Raw genomic sequence first — 22,879 nt, forward strand, 5'->3', positions numbered from 1 at the left:
TCTCGATAGATGAAGCACCGTTTAATTGAATTATCTTCATTTAGGTTTCAGCAGGTTCTCCGGTCTGAGCTTGTTGCACAGTGTACAGTGCATGGTTCTTTCTGGATTTTCCTGTACAAAAAACATTAAAAGACATTTCTTGATTAAACAATTGACCATTCAAAGCCTTTGCAACGCCTGAATTTGAAATCATAAGCTGAAAATATAAGAAAATTTAAAAATTTATGCAGAATCCCAATATATGTACAACTGACAGAAAATTGAAAACGAAAAAAAAGGGCACACGCAAACAAACCCGCCAGTGACATCGTGTCAACAATTCGTCGAAAAACCGCGCGTGCGATACGCATGGAGCCTATCTATTTCAATTGTACGTTTGCGTGCACTCGCTGTTTGCGCCAGCCGAAAAGTAAGACCAGCAAGCAACAAGATTAATCCTTCGGGGGCCATCCAAAGGCCTACGAACCTACTAACTTTGGGGCCACATCCGGTCGATATGAATGTGATCATTCGCAGTCCGGCCAGAAATTGGGAATGATTTGGTCTCATTGTGAAACAGCAAGGGGGTTCATTGCCATTCGAGTTTCCAGGATAAATGACAGTTCCCTGTCCGGAATTCCTGCCCTCGGTCGCTGCTAATGATGTGACGATGCACTTGTCAGTGAATGTACGAACAAACGGCAAAACCTGGTGGTGGTTTCCCTGATTTGATGGCTTTTGCACGGTCTCTATTATCGAGTAGGAACCTGAAGCACACCGGAAGGACATTCTAAACTGGAGCTGCCTAGAATCTGAGTGCATATGGGAACCAGCAACACGTTGCATTAGAGAAAAGTGGACACAGTGGAAAAAAATCAAAAAGTAGTTTCCAAATAAAAATGTTTGGTGGAACCCTTTGAATCAATTTTCTCGACCGTGCCCCGGGAAACTTTTCCGAGAAACGGCTCAATTTGGAAAGGCCGCAACTTTTGTGCTGCAGCTTTCGGGGGAAAATAGTTTGTGACTCTGCTGACGCAGGTCATTTGGATGTCCCGGCTGGCATTATTGGATTTGATTTGTGGCTTTAGGCGGCCCAGTCTTTTTGGGTAGGTATCTCCGATAGCAATAGCAGCTCGAAAAAGTGAAAGAAAAATCCCTAGAGATGGTTGGAACACGAAGAATGTGCTTAATTTATCAAAATTTCTTCCCTGCGCTGGAAATGTAATGAGAATGCACCCCGTTCTTATAAACGATTAATCTAATTATGACTTATTAGAGACTGTTTTTCGTTTGCTGGTTAGGTTTAGTTAAGTAGAGTAAAGTAGAAATTGTAATTCATTTTTCAAACGTGTCACTTTGAAGCTTAAAGCATTGAGGGCTTCCAAAATAAATTAAAAAGTCTCAAAAAACAGTATGTTTATTATGTTAAACAAACGAAAAATCGTCTAACATGGATGTTTGTGATAAAACTCATTTGGTAAGTCAGTTGCCTGCTGAGCCGCTGTCCACGAATTCGAGCCCAAGAGTAATCATCGAACAGTGTTGTACCGGATAAGATAAGGCTGAAACAAATATCAATTTCTTCATTTGTCAGCCCTCCCTTCCCCCCCCCCCCCCCCACCCTTCAAAATTTTCAAAAATAACCCGAAGGGGGAAATAAATAAAGTTTGAAGTAAGTTATGTAAATTTCGATCGAAAATTCCAATATCTGAAAGATTACAAGACCAAAAAACAAGATTAAGTAGATGGGAGTTATTTCACCTTTTGTTTTATTGTTTTGATTGAATTATTCGAGGAAAAATTACTTGATTTATAGATTTTGTGCAACAATATAGTATGCAATTTTTTTGCAACGAACCATTTCCATGCAATTTATTCCAATTCATTTGTTTTTTCGCATTATTTTTTATTGTCCCACCCAACTTCCTACCCCCCCCCCTTCGTGGTTTTCCAAATCCGAGTGACAAAAGAAAGATTTGGAATTTGTTCCGGTCTAATTGTCTTCCAACTGCAACGTTGGCAAAAAGTCGCAAATGCCATAACGATGGTAAAACGACTCTCAATCGACGAAAAGTTTTCCATGGATTTTTATCTCATTATCATAAATTTGCAAGTCAAGAGACATTTCAAAAACTAAAATTCTTGTTGTGGTTCAGTAGAACAAGTTCCACTTCACCACTCCGTGATTGGCCGAGGCCCCTAATTTGCACAGAGGCCAAAAGAAAGCTCAATTACTCTCTTTGACGTCGATAACGGCACCGGCCACGTCCTTGTAGTTAATATATGAATATATAGAAAAAAGGGAAAAAGATGACGAAATGAATTCATGCTTTAAAACCAAGGTTACCACTGCATCCTAGCAAATAATTTTGTTCGGAAAGCTGGGTAAAAGGATAAGGTTGAGAGACACTTTTGACAAGTGTGTATTGAAAGTCTTAAATTGAATATTTCTATCAGTTGTTCTGTACTTTGAAATGCTTCTAAAATAAAAATTTACTATCCGAACACTTCATCGTACATGTTTGTAAAATATTCTTTAGAAAAAATTCAATATGTTTTGACTTCAAAAAGTGACTCTTTTATTCTATGAACAATTAAAAAGCAAAATTTTCGCGTTGGAAAAATCACTGTACTAAATAAATTTTGTCTGCTTAGCTTGAATTTGATGAAAAAAAAAGTTACAGAGGTTGTATATAAGAAACGACCGATAAGTTCACGTAGAATTACGACAGCCTGTCCTTTGTCAATGTGTTTTTCGTCGTAAATTAGCATTCTAGAATAAAGTATGTCGATTTTTTTTAAAGGAAATGATCTTCAAGAAAAATCAGTCTTCCCTAAATTGTCGTTTTAATACCTATTAATGGTCTAAAACGATCCATATAGATAGAATGCAGCTTGCTCAACTGCATAACAAAAGGCGAATTAAATATAAGTATAAGCAGAAACAAAGCCGATGTCGTCGAAATGATTGCGCCAGGCAGTTATGCAAATAATGTTATCAACACACGAGCTTTGTATCAAACACTTGCGAGAATAGCTTTCAATGACTGCTTTGATCTAAACGCTTGACTCAGTGCAAAAGTGCTCGAACTGTTTCGCCTCATGCGTCTCGTTGGAATCAGTATTATGTTTTCATTTCCCTTCAGATCACATTGCAATCGCTAACTTAAAATGTTGATTTTACCTAGTGATTCCGGAGCAAGCGTTATATTAACCATGTTTTCGTTCCATCCAAGAATTACAAACGGTCCTTTTCAGGGCCAAAAATTTTCAGAGAGGTTGTTCTTGATCTTTTTGAAATTTTGAAAGTCGTGTGCGTTGAGTGGGCGGTATGGATGGGTAGGTGGTGGTGTGCGATGGGTGGGTGGTGGTGTGCGTTTGGTGGGTGGTGGTGTGCGATGGGTGGGTGGGGGTGTGGGATGGGTTGGTGGGGGTGTGCGATGGGTTGGTGGGGGTGTGCGATGGGTAGGTGGTGGTGTGCGATGGGTGGGTGGTGGTGTTCGATGGGCGGGTAGTGGTGTGGGATGGGTGGGTGGTGGTGTGCGTTGGGTGGGTGGCATGTAACGGCTGGGCGGTGTGAGATGGATGTGTGGTGGTGGTGGTGGTATGGTAGGTTTGGTAGGTGATAATTAACGATGGGTGGGTGGTGTGTGATGGGTGGATTGTGAGCGACAGATGGGGATGGGAAGTATGAAGAGTGATGTGGGAAGAGGTTGGCGGGTGATGTTCCATGACAGGTTTTTTTTGTGATGGGAGGTGTGTGTGTGTGTGTGTGTGTGTGTGTGTGTGCGCGTGTGTGTGTGTGCGCGCGTGTGTGTGTGTGTGTGTGTGTGTGTGTGTGTGTGTGTGTGTGTGTGTGTGTGTGTGTGTGTGTGTGTGTGTGTGTGTGTGTGTGTGTGTGTGTGTGTGTGTGTGTGTGTATGTGTGTGTGTGTGTGTGTGTGTGTGTGTGTGTGTGTGTGTGTGTGTGTGTGTGTGTGTGTGTGTGTGTGTGTGTGTGTGTGTGTGTGTGTGTGTGTGTGTGTGTGTGTGTGTGTGTGTGTGTGTGTGTGTGTGTGTGTGTGTGTGTGTGTGTGTGTGTGTGTGTGTGTGTGTGTGTGTGTTGTGTGATGTCATCTTACAGGGTGTCGACTCATATCTGATAACAAAATTCCCTGATTTTCCCTGATTTTCCAGTCGTTTTTCCAGAAAATTCCAGGTTGAAAAACAACCTGAGGAAGCAACTTAAAGTTATAAAAAATATATTTCCCCCGAAAATAAACGCACAGAAAGCTTTGAGTCGAGAATACTAATTTATTACGATAATATTAATGGAAGTATTATTTGTGATACTAAACATTTTAAGATAAGTCAGCGAGTTTGGATCCATTTGTAGAAATTCTTATTATTTCAGCATAACAATTTTCTCTTGCAAGGTATCAGCCTTCTTCTGAGCGTCTTCCAAAATTTTCCTCCGTTTCACCTCAAGCGATTTTGCTTCCGCTTCTCGATGACGCTTCATCAGCTTTGTTTGATCTGATTCAAGAGCTTCCTTTTTGCGGCATTTTTTGTCTTCCAAATACAGAGCATGTGAATTTCGAACTCTCTGAACAAGTTTGTTGGAAATTTTGACTGATTTTATCCCTCCAGCATAAAAAACAGCATCATAGATTTGTCGTTTAGCCACCACTGATTCTTCAAGCATATTTTCTAAGACATTCGGAATTTACTGAAAAACCACGTTTAACATTCGCGTTGCCATGTGAAAGACAGCAGATCATTTTGACGATGTTGAAGAATTCTGGACACTTGGCATTTGCTAGCACTCCACTCCAAAAATGATCCAGCCTTTCTTTGCTACGGTCATAATTATCAAATTTATCGCCTCTGGCAATCACTCCGGAATACTGCCGTACTGCTAAATCTACCGAGGATCCGGTATTACAGAAAAAATAAAAATATATGTCAAACGAACCTGGTTAATATTCTTCAGCTGCTCAACCTTCATCTTTCCATTATCCCTCGAACCATTTAACTCAACGAATTGTACAAAAAAGGTACTATTGGGCTGTCCGACTGAAATTTTTGTAAGAAAGGTTCCACTTCGCCCCCAACGGATACGAAGAAAGCCAATTTGACCAGAAGAAGCGGATCCTTGAGGCATGCAACAACGTCTCGATATGAATCGGATGCCGGCTCTATCTTATCATTTTGAACACCTTCAACAAACTTTTTCATGTGTAGAGTGATTACTATTGCTCGCTGAGCAACGCTCACGTTCTCTAACCAACGGTGAGCGCAAAACTTTAACGGAAACACGGTACTTTTAGAATACTGTGTATATAGTGCGCGGCGTGTAGGTACATCCTTCATCAGGTTGTAGCATCCTCTCAGATATTTGAGAATATCCCAGCCAGTGGCGCGAATACCATCTTTGAATGCGCCATGTAAAATATGTAATCCGCAACTTCCACAACAAACGATTTTTCGTAGTCTTGTTTAGAGATTCATCAAAGCCAACGACGATATTGTTTATGTTCTGCAGGGTTTCGTCGAGTTCCGTTCTAAAATTAGGAGCAATTCCAAAAAGCAGCGTATAGCTGATTTTGTCCCGACCAAGTTGAATCTTGTCCGCAATTTGGCTATTAGAGAACATTACCTTGAATACGGCAGTGTCTTTCTGCGGCGCGGAGCAATTTATGACTTACGACTGTCTCCAGGCACCAAAAAATCTCAGCTTTTGTAGTATCGGTTTTCAGCATAAATTTATCGATAGTCATCGAGGAGAAGAAACATTGCTGGTAGAAGGAAGCGAATAAGGATGAACGGCAGATGGCGATTTCTTAGCAATGAGAGGAATTTCCGTATTATTTCCAACGCTATTAGAAGCACCGGGCTCCAGTTCCTGGTTCTGCGGTTTTTGTGTAAGGTATTTCATCATACTGCCGGATACAGTTCGCAAAAAATCAAAGGGCTAACGATACATGAGCAACGTACAGTGAAGTAAATTTTTAAGCAGATAATAAACTATGACGTTTCCATTTCTTCAAATAAAATCAGGATCATTATTTTTTCCCTGATGGGTAGAAAAATTCCCTGATATTCCCTGATGCAAATTGAATTCCCTGATTTTCCCTGATTTTCCAGGTTTTTCCAGGTAGTCGACACCCTGTCTTAGCTGTCACAATTTTTTTCCGGCGCGCTGTTGGCCATCTCTGATGCTGCACATGTGACAAGTTTGAGTTTCTTTTCACAAATGAAACAAACCGTCAGTCGACTCCTTCTTTTATAATTTTCGTTGGCTGGAAACAACAAAAATCATGAAGGGGCGGGGCTTTCAAGTTTTTTTTTCCATTTTCGAATAGCCAATCAACGTTAAGCAGGCTTGGTATGTCTTTTAAGAAAGATGTCTCTCAAAGAGGCGTTTTTCGTGACTCGAGATCCGTTCGCGGATTTCAATTTACCCCCCTATAGTGTTGCCGTAAGACGTAATTCTACGTCAAAAAATTAAACTTTAAATTGCTTTCTAATCATTCAACTAACCAAAACAGTACAAGAACGATTTTCCCTCTGTTCAATATCAATACCCTCAGGTTCAATTTGGAGGAAATATCAATACTTGATAGGTTGCAGATCGAATTTTCTTGAATGTATAAGCAATTTGAATTTTATAAACAACGCCTCTAAATAACAAGTCTGTTACTTGATTGACTAATCTCTTATACAGAGGACGTTAACGTTTAATTTATATTTAAATTTTGAATTTTAACTACAAATTTTAGCTTCATTCAGTTGGATTCAAAAAGTCATAATCTATTGCTTCTGTTCAAAATGCCTCATTTTCATTTTTTTTTTCAACTACATCAATACTTCGAGGTGTATGTCAACCTTTTAATCTCAGAATAATTATGCTGATAATTTAATTTCAAAGCGAAACTTTTCAATTATTTGATATATTCATTTCGACAACTTTGATTTTGGAAGTTTTCGTATCCTCAATTCTGATTTCATTTTCAATTCTTCAAAAATTAGGCTGATTCAAATCTTGTTAAACCTTCAATGCCGTTCGGGTCAATATGACCCAAAGCGCAGATTCAAAGCATCTTAATCATTATTCAAATATACTGAGGAACTGAGATTCTTGAGAGACCAAATATGTTTATGAAAATGTTAATCAAATTAACGAAAAAAAACTAAATTTTGAGGTTGGAAAATCGGTTCATTGAGAAATGAGATACAGCGATGCGAAGACTAAATTTGATGTCTTTGTTTTGAGCTATATGTTTTTCCTACCGGAAAATCCGCAATAGCGGTAAAAATGTTCATTGGACCCCCACATATTAAAACATTGTCGGATAGATGTATTCTTAACAATTCCAGAAATTAAATAAGCACACGAATACTGGGAAGATGTTAGAAATTAAAAGCAATTTAAAAACAAAATTGTTTTTCGGCATTTTTTCATTCGGAACCAACTACAGACAACCTAGTAGAACAAATTCACTTCATTTGAAAATATTAAGAAATTAGAATAAATTACCTACACAATGAATCCAGTATCATAAAAATCGGTTAACAGCCACGAGAATGACACCAAACAAGTCAAATTTCCTCGAAATGGATATTTTGCGAACAGCTTTGGAAGGTTAAAATTGCTAATATTCATGATTATTTTTAAATGAATTTTTTTAGTAGCTTTAAATTTACCAAGTGGTTTAAAAACCAACCAAGCGTAGCAAATTTTAAAACGATGAATTGTTTAAAGCAAATTATAATAACCATTATGATAATATAACGATTTAACAGTATTATGAATCTAACGCATTTTCTAACACCTCATAAATTACAAAATTAAAAAGCAGATCCTTTTATAAGAGTCCAATGGTAATCAATTATAAAATTAGCCATATTTGATAATCTGATGGTTTAAAAGGATTGAACCAATTCCGATTTTGTTAATCATCAAATGTTGACGTTCTGGGTTTGGTTATAATGTTTTACTTAAAGTACTTAAAAGCCAGTAAAACACGACTTTTTAAATTTCACCCACAAAAAGGAGAAGACTCACCAACTTCTCAAATAAACTTTAAGGCAAGCAAGGCTGATATTACTGCAAAAGCTGCTTTCGGGACTCTCCGGATTAAATAGATGGCGGTCTTTCCTCGATGCCATTTCACATGATATCTTTTCGGGGCTCGTTCGTTAATCTAGTAATTTTTTAGATCCATTTTTATTTGGGAATAGTAAAATTTTTCCATTCTAGTAATTTTTTAGATCCATTTTTATTTGGGAATAGTAAAATTTTCCATCAAAATAAAGCTCTTCCGTCACTTTTTTCGCTTACATGGATTGTATAGAAACTTAATTCTTTAAAAAGTTGAATGATGAATAAAATTGAAAAAAAAAATACATTTCAAAATCAAAACGAAATAATCAATACCGAATTTGAAATTAATTAGTTTAAAATTTGAAGGTTATCGACAATAAATTATGTGTAACACTAGACGTATGCCAACACTGCTGGTGCCAATTAAATTGATTGTTTTTAATACCAAAAGAAATTCCCCCTTTTAACAGCTAACAACATTTTTGCCTGAAAAGTTACGAAATCACGATTTTATACAAATTTACTAAGCAAAAAATTTTCTTGAATTTTTTATATATAAATTTAATTTATTTATACATATAGAAATTATTTGACTGTATGTCTGTCTGTTCCCGCCTATAGACTCAGAAACTACTGGACCGATCAACGTAAAATTTGTTACCGTGATCATTTCCAGGACCGGTGATGGTTTCCATAATAGTTTCAGAGCCCTGGGAGGGCCCTAATACAAAAATAACTTAAAAAAAATTAATAATAATGATAATACGGTGAATTCAAAAATGATTAATAAGGTGATTTCCAGCAAATTTTCTACCCCAACATATTTTCACATAACTATATGATTGGTGTTGGTTAACAAGTATTGTTATAATTGGATGAGTAAAATATTTAAAAATCCCTTTGATGGAAAAGTAGGAATAAGTCGCTTACAAATTCACAAAATAAAGTGCTTGATGTCATGAAGCTTTTTGAAGTATTAGCTTATCGTTTTTGAAGAACCCTCCGACTTGAAAGCGGTGGGGCTCCCATACAAATTTATCATTTTATATGGTACAACTTATACAATTTTAAGCAATATCCATTACATTTTCTACAAAACATTTTTAACACCATAATATGATTTATTGTATTGTTGATCATTTGTTTCGAAATATTCAGATGATTTGTTATATGAAATATCCTAGCCGTTTTTGAAAGGGTGAGGGGGGTTTCAGGTAATATTAATATAAAATCTGACTGAACTGATAACATTTTTCAACTATTTTGACCAAATTTGGTACACAACCAAGTTTTAAAGTTTAATGAACATTTTAAATATTTTGAGGCGTTTTCTATTTTTGTGGGGCTCCCATAAAAAATGAGCGTAAATATGACAAAACTTGAAAATTTTTCAGGAGACCGTTGCACATTAAAGATTTTACATGTTATTTATTTTGTCTTCAAAAAAGTTTTGATTTTTACTCCCACATTAAACCACCGCGAATTATATCAATACCCGAAAAGTTTTAAGACATTTCGTATTATTATTATTAATCATTACTTGCGACCAAACTAATTGACATAATGGTACATTGATTGACGAGTCATGTTATAATTGTAAAAAACACTCATTTCTAGAAAAAAAGGGTCCTCTCTACGAGGCTCTCATACGAGATGGAATTAATATATGATAATACTGGAACAAATTTCATGTGGTTTTGATCAAATTTGGTACACATTCAAGTTCTAAATTAATGAGATGATTAACGGATTTGTAATTCATTTCCAACATTTGAGGATACTCCCATACAAAACCAACATATTGATGGCTAAGTTTTGATCAAATATTTTTTCTGTGTTTTAACATACAATCTACTTAAACAATAGGTGGTATAAAAAAAACTAGCAATAGCTTTTGCTAAACCAAATCGAGCAGTCGAGTAGTCACTTGAAGCAATTGCTTCGGTTGCTATGAACAAAGTTTGTTTCGACAGATGTTTTCTCTGCCATCATCTTTTACTATTAGAACAAGCTAGTTTGGTATGAATAAAACCCAAACCTGAAGCAATGGCTCGACTTATCTCCAAGCAATTGCTTTATTTTCTAAGCATGCTCGGTAGCAGACTTTTCTAATAAAAAGTTCATTTATAACGTCATAAATGCATCAAATTGACAATATTGCACTTTAAAACAATTCAAATAGGCATTTTCAACATGGATAAACAAAAATAGAAATGAAAACAAATTTTTTTTTTTTTTCATATTCTTGGCGTTGTATGGAATGATTCATCTTACAAAAAATTAAACAAATCGAATACCAAACATTTCAGATTACCGGGAACAGTGGAAGAATTCCCAACTGGCCTGAACTTGGAACAACATCTTAAAAAAATTTAACGATTTTTTTAAGTTTTAACAAAACTAACATTTTTTATTGAATTTTAAGTAGCTAATTTTTATTGGAAAAACGTTTTGCATTTCAGGTGAACTAACTGTTTCTTGCTTGCTAGACCAATTGGAATTGTCCTATCAACAAACGCTCATTTCAAACTACGCTTTTTAGAGCTTGTCGTGCATTGCCTAAAATACTTTTCGATCGTTCATACCCGCACCGCTGAGATCGTGGCTGTTTTAGCCGTAACTTTCAATTTCTTGATTGTTTTATTTTAATTTACTTAAGAAAACTACAGATTCCGCTTGTTGGATAGCTCTATTTTTCAAAGTAAAAGCTCTAATGTTCTAAAGTTTTAGTACACATCCGCTAAGCAAATGTTTATTCTTATCAAACTAAGCAAATGCTTTGAGCTTTTCCTTTGCTTGATTTTAAGCTAAATAAATGCCACCGAAGCAATTGCTAAACCTTATTCTTACCACTAAATTTCTAAGTAACTTCACTAAGTTTGTACATATACAAATAAGATTTTGTAATGAGTTGATTCGAATAAAGAACTCCTCCCAACTTCACCCATCTCTCATTTATTTTTGAAGGACGGGAGACTGATCAGAAATAAACCAAAAAAAGTCATGTCTGGAATATTTTATAGCAGAAATGAAAATATAAAAAATATTGTAAAATTTTTTCAAATATTCTTGAAACTGTGGTAGGTATTAAAAAAAAAACTACTTAAAGAATCAAGTCTTTCTATGAAAAAGGCAATAAAGAATGTTGAAGGCCAATTCTTGAATTCAGACATCAAAAATAATTCATTTTTAAGCTATTCGATTCATAGATCAATAAATTATTTCATAAATAAAATTTGTTAACTCAGATCTCTACTGGAAATACTTAGAAAGGGTCGCTTTCTTGTGACAACGCAAGAGATATGGTATTTCATTTTAAAATATATTCTTCTATATAACAGAATTTGAAAAACTAAGTCAAATATTTAGATTTTGAATATGCAACGAAAAGTAAATTCAAAATCAGACATTGATATTAAATAAAATTGGGAAAATATTGATTTATCAAAAACGCCCCAAATCGACTCAGTTTTGAATAAAACCAAATCCATAAGATATTTGCAATGTTGGATTAAGCTCTTCAAAAAACCAACCAAATGTATACATTCCATGTTCACGCAAATATGTATAAATTCATATTTACTCAGCAAAAAGCACCAGCACGATACAAATAAATATTCTTCTCCCGAGGAAAATGCTCAATCAAGTTCGTTAGATCGAAACTATCATCACCAAAATCAGCAGCATCAACATCATCACTCATCTTGATTCGGTGAAAGTTCCCTAGTGGCTCAATCAACTGAAATGCATCATGCACGTTACGTTACATAGTTGCAAATCATGAGTTGTTCACATTGGACGAGTCCATGTTCAAAATTTCAAATTGTGATTTTTTCTCTCATTTTTTTCATCGGCATTATTTTTGTTTTTTATTTTTATGTTTTTCCTCATCTCAAGTTTTTGAATTTTTTTATTCATTTGAACTCGTCCTAGCAGAAACCCTCAATCAATCATGATTTCTCACATCAATCGTACTGTGTGAGATATTATTATTTGCGCTATGAAGGGAAAAACACATTGGCAACGCCAGGGGAAGTGAGAAAAAAACGAATCCAATCGAATCCCCAAGTGGCTGACTGATGTTGGCCAAGTTGTTACACAAGTTATAGAAAGAACGCTCATATGTAGGTATGAGAAATCGATGTCATTGTTGGAAAAAAATTGGTAAAAACTATGAATTTATAGCTAAATTGCTGATAAGTTAATCCAACTAGCTAGGATTCAATCATGAGGTAGTTTTTGTCGCAAACAAGCAATTACAGAATATGACGTTTGGTTCGGATAACTTCAGATAGAAGATTTTTTTTAAATTTGTTTGGATTTTTTGAAGTATTTACTGATCTTAATTTTTTCAATTATCCTAGGTGAAAAGCAAATAATTACCTAGATTATTTAAAATATTTCAAAAGACTTCAACATGAATTTAACACTTTGATTAGGTATGTTCGAAATTGCCTGAAAACAAACAAGTTTTCTTAATCATAAGTTATCTGGCAAACCTTAATTTTTTTTTCTTTGATACGATGAGTACATTGGGATTTGAACCCCTAATGTGTATACAATTAACTATATACGACCCTTAACTGAAATATCGAATTCCGCCTTAAACAATCAATTATGTATGTTGTAGATGCATAGTTCCTGAAGTAATTTACTAGTAGTTTGAGGGAAATCGTCCAACTTCATTTAGTATGAGAAACAGAACAACACAGAAATCGGATTTGGTTTTTTTAATGCAGCAGAAGAGGACCGAATGTTGAATGTCTGACTTTGGGTACTAAAAAGTGGTTTTTATGTACAGTAGGGGGGGGGGGGGGGCCTAAGATATGTGGAAGTTTATAAAAGCGATCATTTCAATGCTCCCACCCCGTAATATTAATACTTTTATCAAGATAACAAACTGTGCAAAATTTAATTTTCATTGGACCACTCTAAGGCGTCCCTCCAACGCACAGTGGTCCAGAAATGAAATTTAGCGGGAAACAATTATTTGCGCTCTTGCCTTAGGTTTAAGACATTTGATGTCCAAGACAAAGTTGTACAACATCACAAGGCGCTATTTTTGAATGAAACATTTTTAGGGTGGTTCATTAAACTCCTTAGATACGAAAATTATTTTTTACTGTAAGGAGATAGTGCTATAATATGTTCAGCAATTATGTAGAACAACATAATTGATGAAACTTTGTAGAAGACTTTGAATGTCTATCTATTAACGTTTAGGTTTTATGATGATTTTTCGTGTACAAGTTAGGGTGGTCCTACAAAAACAAGTTTTTTTGTTATAACTTTGTTGGGTATCAACTTATCAAAATCATATGTTCGGCAAGTATTTAGCAAATCATTATGCGCATCTTTTGTAGCAAACAGATTTCTAATATCTGCTTTTGATTCGCAGTTATCATGAGTTTTGTGTTCAAAAATGGCCGTTTTGTATGAGCCATAACTTCAAATGGAGCAAACCAAAAAATTCAAACTTTAATTTGTTTGAAAGAACATGTTAAAATCTACACTATATCAAAAAACTGGAGAGGTGTTTTTTGTTTAAAGCTTTTTATTTACATTTGAACTTGACCAAAATTTCCATTTTTCATATAACCTTTCTATATTATTTTTGACTACTTTTGGCTGCGTGAGGAATAACCGTACACATCGTAACATTTATATCATCATTATAGTTAACAGAAACGGAAAAACGGGAAAAAAATTTATTAGAGAAATCAATATAAAATTTATAGAAAACAAAAAAAAACACTTATATTCTAGCAATAATGAAACTAATAAAAAAAACCCGATTTAATACACTTATCAGTGGATTGGAGGCTTTCTTACAGAGTGTCAATTATCTTTGGAAATAAATGACACAATAATGGATTCCTTATTTCTGAATTATTTATTATTAATCTATAAAAAAGATTATGATTAAAGAAAATCGATAGCAAAAATTACTAAACTCAATATAAAAAAAGGTGCCCAGTACGTTTTTTGGAGGATAAACGAACTTATATTCAACGAGTTCATTTATAATCCAAATAATTCAAACTGTTAAAGTTTGAGAGCCACATATCTCGACGCTCACTAGTGGTCAAGGGGTTAACCTCCTAAACTCTCATGCTAGATGGCGTGGGATCGATTCTCTGCTGTTTTATGAAATTTTTGTCAAATTTTTGATCGCCTTTGTAATTAATTTAGCGATTGCTGGCTACTGCTGCTGAGCAAATGTCTACCTTTTTTGGAGCCAACGTAAGCATGATATGTTCTATGGAATAGAAAAATTTTAAACAATTTTGTTTTTTTTTGGTTTTGAAATAAGTCCTACAGGAAAAAAAATGCAATTTTTTGATACTAAATTCATCAAAATCGTGAAACCTAGAATAGGAGTTAATGTGTTAAGAACGTTTTTATGGAACATACAAATTCCCGGACATCATCGTAACTCGTCAAGCTGAGTCGATTGGTACCTATAAAGTGGGGTCTTGGACCCTTAATTAATGATATCCCCAACTGACCGTTCCCTATGCCTTTCTGTAAGAAAGCCAAAAACGCGTTAGGGGTCACAGATCAAATGACGGCTGCATTCAGGAAGGCTGATTTTTGAATGTTTCATACATTTTCTATTGGATAGTGAGAAGTACGGATCTGATGTCAGGAGGAGCCTTTTAAAAACATCCTCAAGACTAACCACACGATCGAACTTTCTGGAGTGGTTTCCTCGAAATCTTCGTAAACTTCTGTTTCTTCAATCTTCAATCCGTTTCTCGAAGAATTTCCTGGCAATATTTCCTGTATTGGAATTCCCACCGGTGACCCTAGGGCCTAGGCTCATCAATACATAAGTTCAGTTGTTCTTTTAGTATGTTTCGAAGACTTTGACGCCGTTCATTCACTTCTATAATGGTTTTCCTGACTCTCCAAGTGGGTTTGTTCATACAAAGACGATCTGCGATCTTCATGAACATTTCCAACGAATCTTGTTAGATCTGCACTTTCCTTAGCAAAAATGAGCCTAATAGGTCTGCACAAACTCACTGAGGATGGGCAATCGTTACTCCAGATAACGTTTTGTATCCCATTAGATTTATCTACGAGACGTAACGGAACAAGAGAAACCCAGAGGGAGGCAACGTTACACGTTTTGTCTATGTATCGTGTGACCAACATCTTTCAAATAAGTGGTCGTGAATCTCGTTTTTAAGCTTTTTTTCCTCAGATTTAAGCTTTTTTTACCTTGAGAAGATAGGAGACGAAAGCTTAAATCTGAAGAAAAAAGCTTAAATCTGTCAAAACGAGGGGAAAAACAGGGGAAATCCGAAAGATGTGCTCCATACGGTTTGAATAGCGTTGCCACCGCCTGGAGAAACCGCGAAAATGTGTGAATCGCTGTATTTACGCATGTCTCCTTCATCATCTTCGTCAATGAATGATTGATTAAATCTATATTGAAATAATTTGAATATCAAAAGGTAAAGGTTCGTTCAAAATAAATTTATACCTGCTGTGGTTTGAGCTACCATATGCTCCCCATTTGAAAATCAGTTGAAGCATTTTTTCCGGAAATGAAGAATCATATTGTAAATATTTCAACAACCTTTCCACTGTATGATCCACCAAATTAATTTAATTAATTAATTTCTTTTTCAATGTTAATTTCAAAAGCTTCGGATCCATTTTTAACAGAACTTCAACCACATCTTTTTCACTATACCCCTTCAGCCAGTGAAGACTATAACTTTCCTTTGAACGTTCATCACGAATAATCGAATCTCAACTGAAAACTGTGTGGTTTACTTGGGTTTGATCAAAATGATCACCGGAGAAACCAAAACTGGCTTTCACAGTCAAAAGGACATAAGTGAATAATAACTCCTTCAAAGAAAAATACAATTCAAGACTTTCTTGTTGGGTGGTTAGTAATTCATTGTTTTCAGTTTATGGTTCTATACCTTAATAATCAAGAATCCTCATTTTTTTTCATTAGTGCCCCTCAGGCTATGTTAGTCTTTCAAAATTATTACAAAAGGTTATGAATAGGAAACTCTGCTTTTGTAGTGGAAAAAAATTTAGAATTATTGACTAAGGGTGCGAAAGCAAAGAAGAATTCCATGTCGCAGAGCAAAAGTGATATATTTTGCTATATGAAAAATGGCAAATTCGGTCAAGTTCAAATGTAAATAAAAAGCTTTAAACAAAAAACACCTCTCCAATTTTTTGATATAATGTAGATTTTAACATGTTCTTTCAAACAAATTAAAGTTTGAATTTTTTGGTTTGCTCCATTTGAAGTTATGGCTCATACAAAACGGCCATTTTTGAACACAAAATTCATGATAACTGCAAATCAAAAGCAGATATTAGAAATCTGTTTGCTACAAAAGATGCGCATAATGATTTGCTAAATACTTGCCGAACACATGATTTTGATAAGTTGATACCCAACAAAGTTATAACAAAAAAACTTGTTTTTGTAGGACCACCCTAACTTGTACACGAAAAATCATCATAAAACCTAAACGTTAATAGATAGACATTCAAAGTCTTCTACAAAGTTTCATCAATTATGTTGTTCTACATAATTGCTGAACATAATACAGCACTATCTCCTTACAGTAAAAAAATAATTTTCGTATCTAAGGAGTTTTATGAACCACCCTAAAAATGTTTCATTCAAAAGTAGCGGCTTGTGATGTTGTACAACTTTGTCTTGGACACCAAATGTCTTAAACCTAAGGCAAGAGCGCAAATCATTGTTTCCCGCTAAATTTCATTTCTGGACCACTGTGCAATGGAACTATATTTGATATAAGAGGATTTTTGGGAACGAAAAAAATTGGTATGATTATTAAAGATCACGAACTCCATTCAGCAGGGGGTTAAGAGAAGGACAGGGAGGGGCTCTCTAATCAGTTTTTTAGCATAAATCCAGATCATATCAAGCAAAAACAACCATTTTTTATAAGTTAGATTGTTTGCGAACGATTAATTTGGGACCCTTCTTTTTTAGGGCGAAACTTAAGGAAACAGATGAAAATTATCAGATCTTTGAAACAAATTTATGGATCATAATTCAGAATATAAGTTATGGTTATCTTTGTGTTGCAATTTGAAACTCCAGCTGCAGCACTCATTTTATAGTGGTTGCTTATTAATTACGTCATAATTTAATTTAAAATAATCCCAAAAAAACAATAAAATTTTTTATAATATTTTTTATAATATCATTTGATTTTGAAAGGTGTAGCAAAGCACACCGGGTCAGCTAGTTTTAAATAAAAAAAATAGACACTTCAGGTTGAAAATGCAATGATTATTCTTCAGTCGAAACAAATATAAAAAGCTTTAAATTTGATGATATTATTGATATTTTAGATTTTTGCATTCTGTATCTCAATGAATACTTTTGTATGGATTTAAATTTGTTTATGTGCAAAATTGTATTTTAAATTCGGACTGAAATTGAATGCAGAATCGTAATCCAAGATTCATAATGCAGACTTTTAAGTTCCTATCTTTACTTATGTAAATTTGATGGAATTTCGTTCTCAGTTTGTTTGTTGACATTATACAAAAATGACAAAAAATAAACAGGATTTTCGTGGTCATAATCAATTTAAGTTGTATTAAAAGTTTTTCAAAGTAAAAAAATAGTTTCTCTTATGATTTTGTTAAAAAATTTCCTGTCTGCAATCGAGAATCCTTATTACTAATTTTATATTGCATTTAAGAGGCTTTTTAATTTATTTTTTTTAAAATAGGATTTATATGATTAATAAGAGTTTTTTTTTTATTGTTTGTTACTTGTGTTGGCTTCAAATTTCCTACTTCAAATTTCCTACTTTTATTAGAAAGTATTAATAACGATAATGCTATTTTACTTTAACAATCATGTCTCTTTGACTTTTTAAAAAGATTCAAAGTTTGATAAGAACTCAAGCATTATTTTTTTTATTAAACAGATGATTTTTTTTAATGGATATTAAATTTCAACTTTGAAAGCAAAATATTCCACAAATTCAAACTTGAAAAAAAAAATGAAAATATTGTAGATATTCAAAATTATTTAATTTTCAGTTTTTGACACGGAAAGGAAACTTTATTCTGAATTCTCAGTTTCACCTGTCCCAGAAATTTTTACCCATAACAATTCGTTGAGTGTCAATTTTACACTTGTGTTTTGGCAATTTTGTAAAGTAAATATAATTTTGTGTTAATATGCTCAAAATCCGGTGATTCGCCACAAATTCTATGTCCCACATTTTTAAAATTAAAGATGCAAAAAGTTCCTAATTACGGCAACTTTCCAATCTTTTTTTCAAAATTGATCTTGAAAAATTTCTAAAAAAAATACATCTATACGTGCAACGTACAGCTTCTAACTTCAGCTTTCTTGGACACTTAGTGAAAAAATATTCAGCATTCTCTAGCTATTCTACATAATTTTTTTCTTAAGCATGATTTTTCAAATTTTTCTTTGGAAAAAACGGGAATTTGAAGTATTGTAGCTTAATTTTGCCTGAAAAACATATTTGAGTTACGTTACGAGGTTTCCAAAACAATGAATCTTGTAAAAATCGGTAAAGAAACAAGAGAGATAAATCGATTTCAAGCGAGGAGTGTAAAATTTACACTCAAGGTTTAGTTAGGGAGTTTTTTTTTTTGACTGGGCTTTCAGAGTGCGTCCATAAAAAAGAAATGAATGCACCTGAAAAAAAATACAAGCTGCCATATTTCCAATAAAGACACATTGACACTCAAGAGCAGATTAGGGTTAATGATTTATTTTAAATTCTTCAAATTCGTCTTTTTTTAAATTCACTAGAACTCTTTAAAACATGCGATGAGATATGATTTTGATTAGAAAAGCATAGATAAAAAATAAAAAAATAAATAAACGGATTTTTCTGCGGACAATTTAAATCATTTCAAATACCATATTGGTATTGGTAGACTTTTCAACAATTATTTATTATATAAATAAAATCTATTCAACTATAAATTCTCAAGGAAATTATGATAAATTAAGTTAAATATTCTAAATTGTTCAAAGTCGAGCATTTTTAATTCATTATTAAAAATAACATTATAAATAACTAGTACTGGCACTTAAATTCCTATGATCTTGATGGTCTCATTTCATCTCAGCTTTTTTTCAAAAAATAGGTTATATCAATTCGCAGTCATTGGCGAATTTGTTAAATAATTCAAAATAATCAAAAATGAAGCTCAGTAAAGTTCTACAAATATTTCACAAGCACTCGTTTACATTTTTTTAAAGAAATTTCCAAAAATTGTGAAAACAAATAAATTTTAAACCTTTTTTTTCATCTTTTTTGTTAGTTCATTAGTTATCAACAAATGAGGTCACTCAAAACCAAAGCTGATAAATTTTATATTTTCCAAACCCAACATTACCAAACTGTAGGTGATGAACAAAATCTAATCTGATCATTTAAATGAAATTATCCAAAAAATACACATGAAAATAAAACTGTAAATTGAAGTAAGGGCCAATTTCTGAGGTAAAATGCTTTGTTCTAAAATGTTTGACAAACTTAATAATTATATTGAAATAATTGCTTTCAGTTTTTATTACTTTTAAAAAAATTGTGAGACTCAAGAAAATTAAATACTTATTAAAAAAAACCTTTACGAAATCAATTTTAAAAAAAATCAACTTAAGAAAGTTTTGCTAAATTGAACAGTTTTTTATAATTAAATGCCTTGCCACGTCCATCACCAATAAAAACTAGAGGGGAGAATGGCGAAATTTGATCCCTTTTCTTATTGTCATCATATCTTTTTGGAAAAATTTAGCAACTCTCCGTCTTTTGCATTTTCTGACACATTATAATTTCAAGTTAATAAATATGTTCCAAAAGTTGCAACTAAACATGAACCCATAAATGAACCAGAAGAATTTTCGTAAGGCAAAAATATTTTGATATTTTTGAAGTTAAAGAAGACTTGACCCTTTATTTAAGGAGCCGTAATCCTTGGCAAAAATCGAGCAAAATTCAAAGATAAAAGGTCCGTTGAATATTTTTGGCCTTTATTTCTTATTTCACTGTTATATAGTAAATTTCAGATAAAGAGAATTACAAAAGTTTGTCTTCTACCCTAAAGTCATTGCATACTTAAAGGCGCAATTTACAAAGTCTTGAATAAAAACAATTTTTAAGTCTTATTGGACTCTTGGGATCCATTAACTCAGAATCATACATTTTGGAAAAAAATTTAACAAAAATTTAGAGTTGACTATGGCTTTAAAAATATGGCATTGTGGAGTTCATATTTTACTTCAACGATTGTCTTATTGGTATAAATATTTTAAATATAATTTTTTCACGAGGGAAACATTTTCCAGCGATCAAAAACGATCATCAAGTCAAATTTTAGAAATTTTTATAAACGTTTATAAATTTTTTGCAAATTTGTTGAGATAACAGCAATGTTGTTTTTTTAGTCAGCACATTTTTCTAGAACATTTTATCTTCAAAAGACATTCCGGTTTCGAGATAGAGCGAAGAAATCAAGCATCCCCAGGGATCATGAGGGATGAGGATATTATTATCCCCTAAGAGATTTTTCCTTAATGCTTACAATAATACCAAAAAATCAGGAATAGTAGTCTTAAAATCGTGGAAAAGTTAGGAAATGTTAAAGAAGAATTTGATATATCATTCAAAATCAATTTGATGATACCTTCACCAAAGATATGTATGCGGTTTTTTTATTTAAAATAATTGACCAAATTTCTGCGATAGATTTTTATTGAAATAATTTTTTACCGAAATGCAAGAAGATTGAACTAAAAACAATTCAAATCCAAGAACTTCATACATGTTATTTAATTACTCAAACCACTAATGAAACCGTTTTCTTCTCTAAGAAAGTTATATTTTAGCAGATTTTGATCATTGAAAAAAATAATACCAAATAAAAAACTTTAAAGCAAGAAACTTTACTGAAATTAAATCGCCGTTAGAAAAAACTTGAGAAAAATTCTGGTAAAAATATTTTTTATTTAGATTCTGTTCAAATTAAGTTTATTCTATTTGCATAATTTTTGACAAGAGTGACTAGAAATACTTGAAGGTGAAAAATTCTAAACCATTACTCAATTGGAATTAGAATCAGCTTTAAAATCCAAAACTAGAATTATACAAAAAAAATCATCTTAATGTTCGAAAAGAAAGACTCTTCTTCATTGTCAAATGAAATTATCACCTCGATGAGTTTTCTAGTCCCAAGACTCCATCTTTGCAAGCCTTCCAAAATTCTATTAACATCACAAAAATTTAATGACATCACGCTTGAAGCACTCCACTTCATTGTCAGAATCATCTTTTCATCAGTTTCGGACTCCTTCCGAATGGTGAAGATTGAGCAAGTTCTAAGCTGCTGCTGCAGCAGCAGTTCATATTGTAACAAAATTTGGTCTCCGTTTGCTGCATCACTGCTCAATTTTGAGCAGCCGAGTTTTCAAGCGAAACAAAATTTCACACCAGAACAATTCTGAGCCGGCTACCACAAAAGCCCCTTCTTGAGAATGGAGTTTTGGAAAACTTTCTCTTCGGGGGAAACTTTTCCAGATGCATTGATTCAACTTTTCTCCGAAACCTACAGCCAAGTTTCCCTCTTGTTCTAGGAGCTTTGAAATAATCGTTCAGGGTTTTTAAGTTTACCACTTTCAGTTCTCCTAGGTTGCCCTATTTTTAAGCATCCCAAAAATTTTAATCAACAATGTCCATTTGGTTTGTGGCTGCAAGAGTCCTTAAATTTTGGCACCTTTTCCCACTCAAAACCCCACAAATGAACTTTCACCAAGGAATGTTTTTTTCTTCCTAAATCGTTTCATTCCAACCACTGCCACCACCAACAACAACAACTGGTCACCAGTGACCCGGAAATGGAAATTTTCAAATTTGCACTCACCAGCACTTTCATTGTTACGACGAGGGGAATTAATTAACTTCCTTGGGAGTTGAAATTGCAGCAACGACGAGAAGAAAACTTCCTGCTGAAGGATCCGGATAGGGAAAATCTGCTGGAAAAACGGAAAGTCCAGAGCAAAAGAAGGGAAGAAACTTTTTAATCACTGTGTCACTTTTGAGTGCAGTGAAAAATTACACGCACGGATTTTTTCTCTATTTTGTGTTTTCTTGTTTCAACCAAAGATCTAGTTCACGAAACACCCAGAGCACCCCCCTAGAAAACAGAACGCGAAGCAACTTACAAAACACGACTCGGCGCTAGGCTTTTGGTCAAGATCCGATTTCCCGGAGATTCAGAACAAACTGTTGTTATGGCTGGCCCAGTGGGGGGGCTTTTATTTGTAATGAACGAGAACGAGAAAATGTACATCGCTGGCAACTTAACCGAAGCAACGCAACGGGGGGAATTCCAGCCGGTTAAGAGGGGAAAAAAAAAGATTAACTTTTTCATGCTGCGAAAAAGTTCTAGCATCTCCAGTCCCCCCTTGCTGCCGGAAAGTTTCACGTGCACCTGATGAAGTTGATAAAGATGCCCGGCAAAAGTGAAACTCCACCAAGGGTGGTCTTAAACGACGTTAAAGCCATTCGGCACTTGAGAACACTTTCTTTTGCTGATAGCTAATTAACAAACTCTGACATTCAAAATTTTCCTGGCATTTTGTTGTCTGTAAAAATTATTAACCTCACTATTTTATCAAATTTTTTAAATTTACGCGTTTTTAAGATATTTTCGATGCAAAAAAAATGAAACAAATATTCTGCACAGTTTACTTCAACATCCATCATTATCAAATTGATAGCTGACAAAACCGTTGATTATTCAA

General features: G+C 33.9%; 1 protein-coding gene across 3 annotated transcripts in view; it reads right to left on the reverse strand.

Moving 5' to 3' along the window:
• LOC129755280 (uncharacterized) overlaps window positions 1-22,364 on the reverse strand; it is a 44,094-nt gene extending 21,730 nt beyond the window's left edge. The window contains exons 1-2 of one of the 3 annotated variants that reach the window (XM_055751700.1): window positions 22,298-22,364; window positions 21,997-22,105 (exon numbers count right to left, since the gene is read on the reverse strand). In XM_055751700.1, the coding sequence (XP_055607675.1) occupies window positions 21,997-22,008 (12 nt within the window). In that variant the 5' untranslated portion in view covers window positions 22,009-22,105; window positions 22,298-22,364. The other 2 variants (XM_055751701.1, XM_055751702.1) reach the window with 2 other exon arrangements.
• Between the last annotated feature and the right edge of the window lie 515 nt (window positions 22,365-22,879).

Source organism: Uranotaenia lowii, chromosome 3 (genome assembly GCF_029784155.1).
Source record: "Uranotaenia lowii strain MFRU-FL chromosome 3, ASM2978415v1, whole genome shotgun sequence".
NCBI lineage: Eukaryota > Metazoa > Arthropoda > Insecta > Diptera > Culicidae > Uranotaenia > Uranotaenia lowii.